Here is a 12,970-nt window from a genome sequence, read left to right as displayed (position 1 = left end):
TGGTAGTAGGCGTCCTGTAAGTCCAGGGAGACCATCGAGTCTCCTCTCTCCAGTGCTCCCAGGATCTCCTGGAGTGTGACCATCCGGAAGGATTGACTCCTCAGGAAGGCGTTGAGCGCCCGGAGGTCTAAGATCGGCCTCCACTTGTCCCCTTTCTGTTGGACCAGGAAGAAGTGGGAGTAAAAACCCTTCCCCTTCTGGGACTTTGGGACTCGTTCGATGGCTCCTTTGACCAACATGGCGGAGACTTCCTGGAGAAGGAGGTGCAGGTGTTTGTGAGCACGCTTCAGCGGAGGGGTGTTGGGAGGGGTGTTGACCAGTTCGAGGGAATGTCCAAATTGAATTATATGTAGTACCCACCGATCCGTAGTGATTTTTTGCCAATTGTGGAGGAAGTGGGTCAGTTTTCCCCCAATTCGAAAGGATTGAGACGGTGGTGGGACTGGCTGGAGTAAATGGTCACTGGCGGCCGCCAGTGCCCTTCTTGGCGGATTTGCCTCTGAAGGACGATCTCCCATAGGACGACTGTCGGGACTGTTGTTTTTGCTGGGGCTGGTTCCTGTTGCCGTAGGAATAGGACGACCGGTTTTGGTAGGAACCTCTGTAGGAGTACTGACCTCTGGAGCGGCCCCCTCGAAAGGATTGGTTCCGGGACTGGAGGGAGCCCAGAGCCCTTGCCGTGTCGGTGTCCTTTTTGATGGCCTGGAGTGCCTCGTCTATCTTCTCCCCAAAGAGGAATTGACCATCGAACGGCATATCCAGCACCTTAGATTGGACCTCCTGCCGAAAAGACGTCGCTTTGAGCCAGCCTTGGCGGCGGAGCACGGCAGCCCCGGCCAACTGGCGGAATCCCGTCATGGCTGCGTCGATGGCGCAGTCGATAATTTCTGCCGCGGAGTTTTGTCCTTCTGCTAGCAGAGCTTTCACCTCGTCCTGGACTGTGGTCGGCAGGCCTTGTAGGTAGGGAGCTATGTCTTCCCATAGCTGGCGGTTGTAGCGGCCAAGGAGGGCGATGGAATTTGCCACCTTGATGGACATGGCGGATGTGGAGGAGAACCTCTTGCCTATGGTGTCCAGCTTCCGTCCTTCCTTGTCCGGGGGCGCAGACAGCGGCGAGGAGGGGTTGCGGGATTGTTTTTGGGCCGCCTGGGTGACAACCGAGTCCGGTTTGGGGTGGCCGGTCAGGCAGGCAGGTGCGGAGTTCGGGGCCTTATATTTTTTGTCTAGGCGCGGAACCACCGCAGGCACCGAAGCAGGCGTGAGCATCAGCTTCTTGCCCTGTTCCCACAGAAAGTCTATAAGAGGAATAGACTTGGCCGATTTCTGGGTGTGCTCCTTGAAATCATGGAGGAAGCATTCCGTTTCCGCGGATTCCACTGCCATGTGAAACCTCTTTGCCGCTCTGTCCACCAGTTTGTGGAAACCTCCCACGTCCGCCGCTTCAGAGTGGCGCGGTCGTGGGGATGCAGGGGTAGACGAATGGTGTGATGACGCAGCATCTTCGTCTCTGTGGTCCGAGGCGACGTCTTGCACTTCGCCTTCCTCTAAGTCCGTCTCATCCTCCTCGCTTTCCGATGAGTCCTCCGCCTGGGTTTGCGGTCGGAGCTGGCTCCGAGGACGGGCCTGGGGAGCGGAAAGGTGCGAGGCCGACGGTTGCGCTTGGGTGACCGGTACCCGGGCACCGCTGTCTGCGTCCGGGAACCGTTGTTTATAGTCCTGCACCAGGGATTTCAAATCGTTGACCAGAGACAGTGGCAAACAGATCATCGGGGTGTTCACCGTGTCGACGTTCAGGGAGCTGCCTTGATACATAACTTCGTCCCGGATCCCGTGGACGTCCTGGTGTTCTTCGTGAACCTCCTGTTCTTCGTCGGACTCCTCACTCTGGAGCGTGTCCTGTTCTTGCTCGGGTGCTAAGTCCACCGTTGGGCGAACCGAGGGCGTTGGAATCGAGTGAATAGAGACTTCGACCAATCTCGATTCTTTCCAAGATGGCGCCGGGGTCTCTTCCGGCGACGTGCGTGAAGATGGCGCCCCTGCCGTGTGTGTTGGTGATTTGGGCACCTCCGTCAGGGTCAATGGCATCAAATTTTGCGGGGATAAGGGTTTCGCCGGCTTACTGATGGCAGGGCCTTGGACTTGAGATATCTTTGTCGAAGGTGTGCTCTTTGAACTTGACTTCGACGTTTTAGGAGACGAACTTGACGTCGATGTCTTAGGTGACGAGCCTTCGGTATGATGTGGTTTTTGCGAAGGCGTACCTGTAGATTTAGACCTCTTAGGTGACGAAGAGGCCGCTTTCGTATTAGATGAAGGTTTCAGAGGAATGGTCGATGAGACCGGTGCTCCTGAGGACGCCGTGGAGGTCGACGTGGCCGTCGCGGAGGGCGATGAGGCCGTAGTGGTCGACGCAGTGGTCGTGACCGAGGTGGTCCGCTTAGTAGATGGAGCGGGCTTCTTGAACCTCTGGCCGTCCTTAACAGACACGGAGGAGGTGGTGGAGCGTGCCTCCGAAGGCTTCTTCGCCTTCTTAGGAGGAGTGTCTGTCTCACCAGGGGACTGCACCCTGGGTCTCTTCTTGGAGACTTTGGAGGTCGCGGAGACACTACCCTCGGAAGATTCCAGAGTGTCTCGGACCTTAAGCCTGTCGAGCCATTCGCGAAGGCGACTTTCCCTTTCCTTAACCGTCTTCTTTGGGAAGGCTCTACACACCCTACACTTGTCAGTGACGTGGTCAGGGTACAGGCAATATAAGCACAGGTCGTGCTTGTCCTCCGCTTGAATCCGCTGCTTGCCGCAGGAGGAACAGGCCCTTAGAAGGGCTTTCTTCTGTGAGTCCTTCTTAGTAGGTTCCGACATGTAGTCGATGATAGGGTAAATCCTTTTTTGACAAAGTGAATTTCGGCGAAGTTTGAGACTTCGAATTTTGGAAAACCTGAAGAGCTCAGGTTGGAGACTCCCTAGCACAACGTGCGGTAGAAAAATCTGAGGGACTGAGGCTCCTCCCGGGAAGGTTCTAGAGGGAGGTCGGAGCTGATTGGCTAACGATGAGAGTTCGGTCCTTTTTACATAAGGACGTGGAAAGGCCCCAAAGGGGAGGCCCTTCGGCCTATATTCTCTATGTATGTCCTTAGGACATTACTTTTTTATGTACCGGAGGCTCCCGTCTCGGCGACGGGGAATGATTCAGGCATGTGAATCTATGAAAGACACCCAAATACTGGATAAGCTTGTTTCCAGTCCAGGGAAGGCATGGCTTGGCAGTTCGGGCTGGACTGTTCCTATGAGGCACAGGGTTAGACTGATTTGCATATGGCCATGTCTGAACTGGGGTGGTGTGGAGTGCAAAGAAACGATGGATTTGGGCCTAGATCTCTGTACTGGGGTGATAGTATGACATTGTTCTGCATTCTGTCCATCAACTGTGGTTTTTGCATTTGTCACCCCGAGTGGGCTGGGTATGCTCAGACGTGAGTCCCATGCACTCCACACCACTGGATTCAAGCAAGCCGGGCTGAAGACGGCTGGAATGCCAGAAACCGGTCCTCGGAAGCTTGTTTCCGGTCCAGGAAAGGCATGGCTTGGCAGTTCGGGCTGGACTGTTCCCATGAAGCACAGGGTCAGACTGATTTGCATATGGCCATGTCTGAACTGGGGTGGTGTGGAGTGCAAAAAAAACGATGGATTTAGGCCCAGATCTCTCTACTGGGGTGAATGTATGACATTGTTCTGCATTCTGTCAATCAACTGTGGTTTTTGCAGGGGTCATCCAAAGAGCCCTGTCTTGAGGTCTTTCCTGAAGTGGGGCAGTGGGAGAGTTTACCGGAGGAGAAGGTCGTGCCAGGCCTTGGCTGCGAGGTAGTAGAGGACTTTCCTCCCGTTCTGGTCTTATAGATGCGTAGAATAGTGGCCAGAGACAGGTCGGCTGATCGGAGGGGTCTCTTCGGTGGGTGAAAGGAGTGACTCAAAGCAGGTTTTTCCCTATTGGCAGTGCTATTTCCCTTAGGAATAAGATATTGCAATGGCTAACTGGCTGCACAAAATCCAGAACCGAGAGCATTCTTTTTGTAGTGTCCAGCTAAAGCACATTCATTTGCTACCCTACATGCGCAGTAGGAGGGAGTATAGTACCGATCAAACTAAGAACCCCAGGAAGCAATCACTTCTTAGAATTTCTCATGTTATGGGTCTACAAGCAGTTTTCAGATGCCTCAGTGTCTGCTTAAGGATACCAGCAGGTCTCTCTTCTAACTTAATTCTAAGGTCACTGCTATGGTGAGGCCACTACAAGCAGCTGACTCATTGTCACCAAAAATTGTCACAAGGAGATAGCTTGTAACAAATGCTCTCAAAAAAGGTATTTGTGTTAGAAGAAAGGGAGTGCAGTAAAAGCTAAATATAATTTTGTCTGGAGCTCTGAAAACTCCTTCACTGCAACAACTTGATTTGGTGGTGAACTCCATTGGTAACGGGTCGCTCAACGTTGGGTGAAGCTCATTGTAATATTTATTTTATATTCCACTTTTGAGTGCAGGTTGTTTTGCTTTTGTACATGATGGAGCATTATCTAGTTTGGTTGATTTGAGGCAGAACAAAGGGAAACCGTTGACTTCACATACCATAGATAAGGTTTTGGTCTTACACAACCACTTCCACTTGACGTTTTACGGAGCTTGAGCAAAGAATGACTAATTGAGAAATGTATTTTGGTGCTTTCACCAATTTGACTTCCGCACAACGAATAAAACACTAACGGTGACATGCATCAACAAAACGTTTTGCGATTCCTTATTAGCGATTTTTAAGGAATCGCAAATAAGGAATCGCAAAACGGGATGCATGATTGAAAGTGCATAAAATTTGCGATTCGGTAAAAATCGCAATTTTTACCGAATCGCAAATATTATGCGAATTCCAATTAGCGATTTCGCAATTCCCATTGATTCCTATGGGCCTTCCTATGGGAATTGCGAATTCGCAAATTAGAATTCGCAAAATGTTGATGCATTCCATGGGTGTAGGGGGGTCCAATGGACCTAACATGACAGTGTTTTGAAATGCAAAATAGAGCATTTTAACACATTTTCGCAAATTACCACGAGGTTCAACCTCGTGGTAATTTGCACTCCCTAATTGAGAATTCGCCATTTTAAAATTAATCATGCATTGCTTTTAAGGAATCGCAAATTTGCGATTCCTTAAAAGCAATCGCATTTTTGGAAATCGCCAAAAATAGCGATTTTACCAAAAATGCTTGATGCATCCCAAAAACCTATTTAGGAATCGCAAACGGCCGAATTTTGCGTTTCGCACCGTTTGCACTTCCTAAATAGGTTGATGCATGTCCCTGTAAATACATACACACAACTCCCCCCTGCTTCGGAACTAAAAAAACGGAATTGCAATTATTTTGATCTGTGGACATGCTTTGATGCACGTGGTGGATGTTCGCCAAATGTCCTGTAAAAAGTTACCTGTTACCAAGGTTACCAAGTTTTTTATTTAGGTTTTTGCCAAGTGTTGCGCCATCAGCCTTGTCTCGTCAAAACTGTTGCAAAGTAGATGGAATAAGACCTCCCCATCTACTCCAAGGCCTTTGATTCCGTTCAGGGGTTGAGTAGCTACCCACTCCCTGTCTGCTTGCCTTAGTAGGGGGCTGTTGGGACTGTTGGTGGGGGGTGCCAACCTCAAGCCCTCAATGGCGCGGATAACCTTAAAAAAGAACAGCAATGCCCGGCCTTAACTGCTGGGTCTAAAAACACACATGGGGGAAAGAGACTTCCAGGGCTATAAGCGTGGAAGCCACTGAGGGCACACATGGGGAAAACTGGTGCACACACAATGCACTGTACACTTTATTATTACAGCTAGGGAAATTACATTTCAGACAACGCTCAAGGGCAAAGGTCACCCTCGAGCAGAGAAGGTGAAGGCTGTTAAAGACTCGCACAGACATTCTTTCTATGCCCTAGTGACCTGCAAGTAGATTGAAAATTTCCACAAAAGCAAGGTCACAGAGCACTGCAAGTGCCAACAACGTGTACTGCCTTGAAGTAAACATGAGACCTCAGGAAAAAGGTCTGACTACTGGTTCTCACAACTGTATTTTTTAAAGTAAACACAAACGGAATGCGGGAAACAGGCAGTCCATATAATAAGTCTTGCACCATCCAACTAATACCATGTCTGCACAGAGACCTCATTTCCAAAGAGCTGCAATGCCTCGAGAAAACTAAGTGTGAGCGAAGGTATGACATTTCACCACATTTTGTGAAGGTTAGATTTTTTAGATAGTGGTTGGGAACAAATCAGACAAATAAACACAAAGCAAGGTTGTAGCAGAAGAGCGTTTCTAGAGAAAAACAAAGTTTCCGCAAAAAAAAAAAAATCCAACAGGAATAATCCGAAACAGAATAAATAGCCTGAAAACTGCACCCCAGGCGAAGTACCAAACTTGGTGAAATTGAAAGATTGTGTACTTTGAACAACTTCGCTACGAGGCAATAACTTCACACCTTCCTTAACCAAAATCATAAAAAGCCACTAAACCAAGAGGAAGGCAGCTTAGTTGCAGTGGGCTGTCCAAGATTGCTCCTGTGAGCACAGCACAAAAGTAGCAGGCAGAGGACACTGTATGCAAGGTGGTGGAGAGAAAGTCAAAGGCTAGAGACGTCCCATTTCCTTGCAGCTCCTCATCCTTCAGGCACCCTTTTCTAACTAAATTTCATTGAGCAAAAAAAAGGCACCATGTGAGACCCTTGCCAATCAATCACAAGTTCATTTGTCTTTACCTACAATAAGATTTTAACTTCTTTAATCAGGCAGTTAGGAGAATGAATGACACAGATGCTCGCTTTATGAAGAACAATCTTTCTGAAGCACTTGGAAGCCAATCAGAAGATCATATATTGCAGAACTTTGAACACTGAACAGACCTCTACTATTCCCACAACATTCTTTATCTTTCCCTTTTGGGACTGCTTCAAGATGTCAGCGCCAGAACCCCTGGCCCCTACGAACGCCACGATGCCCGACTCCGCTACGATGCCAGCACCCTCCACGCACTCAACACTGGACGATCACACACCTGCTTTCTGGCTGCCCCGACGCGCACCCAAGGACCCTTCTCCTTCCGGAGCTGCAGCTTCACCAGCATCCGATCCGCCAACCCAACCACCAGGATAGGACGCAACCACCTCAGATGCAAACTCCTGAACACCCGCTCCGCACGCAAACACGCTGTTGAACTCTGGGACTTGCTCGACACATCCTCCCAGGCCATCGCCTTCCTGACAGAGACCTGGCTGAACCCCACCTCGGCACCCGACATCGCCATAGCCATAGCCATCCCGGACGGCTACAAGATCACCCGCAGAGACCGAACCAACGGTGTCGGGGGTGGAATCGCCATCATCCACAAATCCACACTCAAGGTCTCGACCAACGCCGACGACACCCTCAGCACCGCCGAACACCTGCACTTCCCGATCCACACCGATCCCAACACCACCCTCCGAGGAACCCTCGTCCACAGACACCCTGGACCCCGGCCACAGTTCAGCGACTCCATCGCTGACTTAGTCAGCAAGCACGCCCTCGCCTCCACGGACTACATCCTCCTCGGAAACCTGAACTTCCACCTTGAGAACAACACCAACTCCACCACCCTGATCGACAACCTCCGGCTCAGAAAGCTCGTGACAACACCCACCCAGTCTGCCGACCACACGCTTGATCCTATCTTCACCACAATCCCCCAGATCTCCTCCAGCCACACCACCGAACTCCACTGGACTGACCATCGCTGCATCCACTTCACCTTCCGGGAACCCGCCACGCACCACCACACCCAACAGAAACCCAGCCGCAGCCGGAACAAAATCACCGAAGACCAGTTAAACACCGCCCTCAGCCAAAGCCCACCCACAGACCCCACAGACCCCGCTGCCAGCAACCTCAGACGTTGGATCGATGACTGGGCCAAAACACTCACCCCGATCAAGAATCCCTCCAACATACGCACAAACAAGAAAGAACGCCAGCTGGTTCACCGTAGACCTCCAGACCTCCAAACAAACCTGCCGAAAACTGGAGACGAAATGGCACCAAGAACAGACGACTCACCTTCTACACCCCAAACAGCCAGCTCCGTCGACCACGCTCTGGCTACTGTCCCTCTCATCCGAAGAGCAACCTCAGGTGGCAGATCGTTCACCTACCTCGCCGCCAAGTCCTGGAACACCCTCCCCATCCTTCAACGGCAGACCGAAGACCTACTAACCTTGAGGAGGCTACTCAAGACCTGGCAATTCAAGCAGTAGCAGCACCCTTCCCTCCCCCCAGCGCCTTGAGACCCTCACGGGTGAGTAGTGCGCTCTACTAATACCTTGATTGATTGATTGAATCCAGCTGTCAAAATGTGACGTCTACTTCTGTACTTCTAATTGCAGTCTAATTTGTTTCTACTTTTTGACTATTGGTAAGCTAACAGAGACAGAATAAAACCTTCCCGTTGTAAATCATTCAAGAGAATGAAACACATTCAAATAAATAAACCGTACAAAGGGTGCTCGGGAGAGTCCCTCAATATGTTTATTAAAATCCAGAATCTCCCAACACTCTCCTTGGAGAACCTACATTTTATCTGTAAGAAGAGAAGGTATCTCAATGCATGTTCAAAGCTTGTTAACATAGAACCTCAACTGGTTTTAAGTAGAACTTCAAAGATATCCTCTCAAGATAGTCTCCCCACGTCCTCCTGCCAGAAATAACTTACAAACCATCGCCTCCTAGTAGAGTGAGCAGCAAACCTCTCAAAATCCACCCTAGCTCTTCAATCACCAAATGAACACATTTAGTTATAGCAGCTGGTTTCACTGCACCATGAGACACCACATCGGGCCACCCGCCCAAATCACACAAACTCTCTTCTCATTTGAAGACATTTAACCACACAAAATGTTGTCTCAATCTGAAACCTTGGATGAGAAAAAACAGACCAACTCAGGCTTCATATGCAGGGCCAGCTTTAGCGTTGGTGGTGCCCGGTGGGATAATGTTTCTTGGCGTCCTTTCATCCATGGTGGAGGTGGTGACCACCTCCACCACGGATTCCCTCACCACCACCTTTTAACAGTGCCTGTCAAGTGTCCATAACCACTCTTTTTCAGATGCATTTAATTAGTTACATAGCACTAATCATACCAGTGTAGGATGTCAAAGCACGTTGCATCACACACATTACACAGAGACAATCATACGTCTGTAAATCAGTGTATAGAAAAGGTCACATAAGACATGGGACTACAAGGTGCAGGAGTGACATGTAATCCATACAAGTAGGCATTACAATTTAAAAGTGCTTGGTCTGGAGAAGCATAAACTCAGAATTTAAAATGTAACACCATGGTTGGGGGTTCTCCAACAATATGAATAAATTCCTATCAAAAATGAACTCTTTTTGCAACAATAATCTATGCTCTAATCTATACTGTGCAGTGTGCATGCAGTTCTTTGATGACAGTTAATAATTCCCTGTTCTATATTAGGATTTTATTTATACACTCCAAGTAACAAACGGATGTCTTTTAGAAAAGCAGTAACACAGTGCCTGCCTATTTACATTATATGACTTTGTGATCGGCCTGGAACACGTTCTGTGCAGCAGACATATTAACCGTCCACGCTATTTTAAGATCAGTCAGAACCTCAATTAGACAAAACTCGGATCTCTCTCCAGGAAGAACATTAATCACCGGAGTAAGCTTGGCATTTTTACTGTTGTCTGAAAATTGTTGGAGGCAAGGAACACAGCAGCAGGTGTTTATAAAACCCAAATAAACTTGCAAACACAGCGCCCAGGTGCTTTTAAAACCAAAATAAACTTGCCAACACGGCACCCAGGTGCTTTTAAAACCAAAATATACTTGCAAACACGGCACCCAGGTGCTTTTAAAACCAAAATAAACTTGCAAACACGGAGCTACCTGAAGTCAGTACCTGGTGCGGTGACATCGGTCGCACCGCCCAAGAGTCAGCCTTTTCATATTCTTGAAATCACAAACAGTGATCCACTGGCGAAAGGGAATTACTATCCACATTCAAAGCACAAACAACTGAAACACCCCTAAAAGAGATTAGGCACAGCCAATTAGTGATGACATAACTGATGTGGAATTTGAATTTCCTGCCCACTTTTCAAACAGTTCTAAAATATGGTCAACATTCCGAATGGAGTTATAGTTCGCAACAGGTGGGCTTCACCACTTAAGTCCTTCATTATGCTACAAACCTCAACATCCTTACCAATTGATCTCGTATAAATTCTGGCCCATTACATCCCCCTCTATAAAGTCTAAATTATACTCAAATGTACTTCCTTTACCCTCCCCTTCAAAGAGCACTCCCTTCCAATTCCTCTCTCTATATATATTTTTTATAACACCCATAAGTGTACCAAACACTTCCCTACAAACGTTCACTTGAAACTCTCATAAACTGTCACACCCTGACAGTTACACCCATCAAGACCTGTAATAGTGTGCCAGACCTACCGGTTATGTAAATGAAATACATTTTCTGCAGCTCATCAAAATGGCCACCAAATTTCAAAAGATTTTAAAACTCCTGAAGACTTTTAGTTTCTATACTCGGTCAACAGGTGCAAAACTGCAACACTAGGTGGCCTGGGAGCAGCATGGGCTTCCTCTTGCCCCCCCCCCCCCCCCCGTTGCTTGCAAGCTATCTGCCAACAATCTACTGTTTGCACCACCCTTGAAGAAGCGAGCAAGCGGGGACTTCACAGTGAGAACAAAGGGTGCAACGACTACTGCCCTTGAGGGACATTTTTTAAACTCAATGTTTCATGGGAAACAACTAAGAATCCTGAGTAAGCCCTAATTAAATTAATCTGAAAACAATTGTAAAAACGCCATGCTCAAGAAATGATTTGTATCTCTGCACTCATTAACTTTTATTTTTTTTTAGTCACCAGAATAACTAATCAATATATTGCACAAAATGGTTATAACAAACTCACCGATACCCATTCAGTGTTTCAAAAAATTAGACACTCAGACAAACCAACTGAGTCACATACAACTCACTTCAGAAGCAACCAAATTTCAAAAAAAGGAAACCGAGTCTTTAGCTGTCTGGAAGCAGTAAAGAAAAGAGGATTAGAGAGAATGTTGGGGAGATATTAAGGGACAGATTCATGACCATTTACTTTTGCGAGTCGCAATAGCAAACGTACAACAGTGTAAGACACAGTTAGCGATTTCCAATGGGGTTGCAAAATGTGAGGCTCATGAATATTAACTCGCAATGTGTGACCCCATTGGGAAAGGTTGGCCCTCCCAGGGATGGGGGCCTGCTGGGCTCTGCAGACCTCCATGTCTGGGACTACTTTGAAATAAAGCAGGTTTTTTTTATGCAAAACGTTTTTGTTTCATTTTTTAAGGGAAGGCAGAGGTCCCTGGGAACACTGCCTGCCTGCCCTTAAAAATATATTTTCCCATGCATTCTCAAAAGGAAGGGGACCCTTTCCCATTTGCAAATGCTTTACCACCTATTTGAAGTAGGTGGTAAATTGCGATTGTTTTGCAACCACAATTCCGGTCGCAAAACAGTCAAATAGGGCTCAGACTCACTATTAGGGAGGGACGGCATTGAAACGTCCCTTCCTAATAGTGTGGAGCTAAGCCTAATTAGCGAGTCGCCAATAAATTGCGACTCGCTAATTACCGTTTGTTTATGACCCTTAGATATTTTTGCATGTGCAAACGGGTCGCAAAACTGTTTGCGCATGCATAAATACGTCGTACATCTGGCCCTAAGGGTTCGTTTAGAGTTCAAGGTTCTGTAATATAGGATTGCAAGAAGCGGCAATAAAAGACTCTTACGCATAAGGAGAGCCTCCGGCCATGCAATAACATTGGTTGCAGCGGTGGCACAAACCAGGCTCACCTGAATATGTGGAAATGCAACAACTTAAGGTTTCTTCGCCAGGACTGGAAACAAAGATGAAAGCAGGAAACTAACCTGTAAGGCCCAAGTAGGCAGCTAAATAGCGCGTCTCAAGGCCGTCCTGCCGGGTCTGAATCGCACCATAGATGGGAGGCAGGATCATAATCAGGTTACTGAGCGTGTTCCCTGTGGTAAGGAAACAGAAAAGAGATTTAGTGCTGGGCACAGCAGCACCTGCACAAACAAAGCTGCAGTCATTCGATAAACAAGGCCCCAACAGTGTTTCAAAACTCAAAAAAGCACCCACCTACCCCCTCAAAGCCACTTGCAGCTTCGACACATTCCATACAGATCATGAATACATTTTTCAAACTTAAGTCTTATCCATGCAGCACTGTAACTATTTTTGATTACATGTTAATGACTATTTGTTTATAAATAACATGCAAGAAAGATTGTGAAGAAACAGTACACTAAATATAAATGGAGATATCCCCTAAAGTAGATTTCTGCCTACAACTAGGCGGAGATCTCCGTACAATGGTATTCACCAATTCTGGGTGGAAACCTCTGCCCAACAGTAGGATTTACAAGTCTCTGACTCCTTACACAAGAGGGTGGAGACTCTTTCGATGGATATTGCAACAAGAAATTTACTACAAGTAACTTTACAACCGGATTTCCGATCTACGCCTATAGGTATAGAGCTCCAACCAGCAACGGAAAACTCAGAATAGAAAAGTAGAGGAAACCAGCATTTGCCAGACTTAAATAACATACCTGACTCACATTATTCTAGTAAACACGTAAATCCAGCCCACATCCTAACTTCTTCCCTCTTCCACTTGGACTGCATGCCTTTCGAGATGCTCTAACACACAAGCCGCCAAAAGGCAGCCATGTCCACTCAAGAGGAAGAGAAACATCACAGAAGAGGATACAAGCCCTGTATTCAAGTTTGTAGATCATTACAGGAAACTACAAGGTCTACCCTCAAACACCC

General features: G+C 47.6%; 1 protein-coding gene across 1 annotated transcript in view; it reads right to left on the bottom strand.

The window, feature by feature from the left end:
* The window catches only part of LOC147668741 (alkaline ceramidase 3-like), a 106,656-nt gene extending 94,506 nt beyond the window's left edge, over positions 1-12,150 (bottom strand). The window contains exon 1 of the mRNA XM_086948465.1: positions 12,043-12,150. Coding sequence (XP_086804591.1) covers positions 12,043-12,130 — 88 coding nt within the window. The 5' untranslated portion in view covers positions 12,131-12,150. The remainder of the gene's footprint in view (positions 1-12,042) is intronic.
* Positions 12,151-12,970: the final 820 nt, after the last annotated feature.

This window comes from Lissotriton vulgaris, unplaced genomic scaffold, assembly GCF_964263255.1.
Source record: "Lissotriton vulgaris unplaced genomic scaffold, aLisVul1.2 SCAFFOLD_3362, whole genome shotgun sequence".
Classification (NCBI taxonomy): domain Eukaryota; kingdom Metazoa; phylum Chordata; class Amphibia; order Caudata; family Salamandridae; genus Lissotriton; species Lissotriton vulgaris.
The sequence above is the reverse complement of the archived record's forward strand: the minus strand, read 5'-3'. Positions and strand labels throughout refer to the sequence as shown.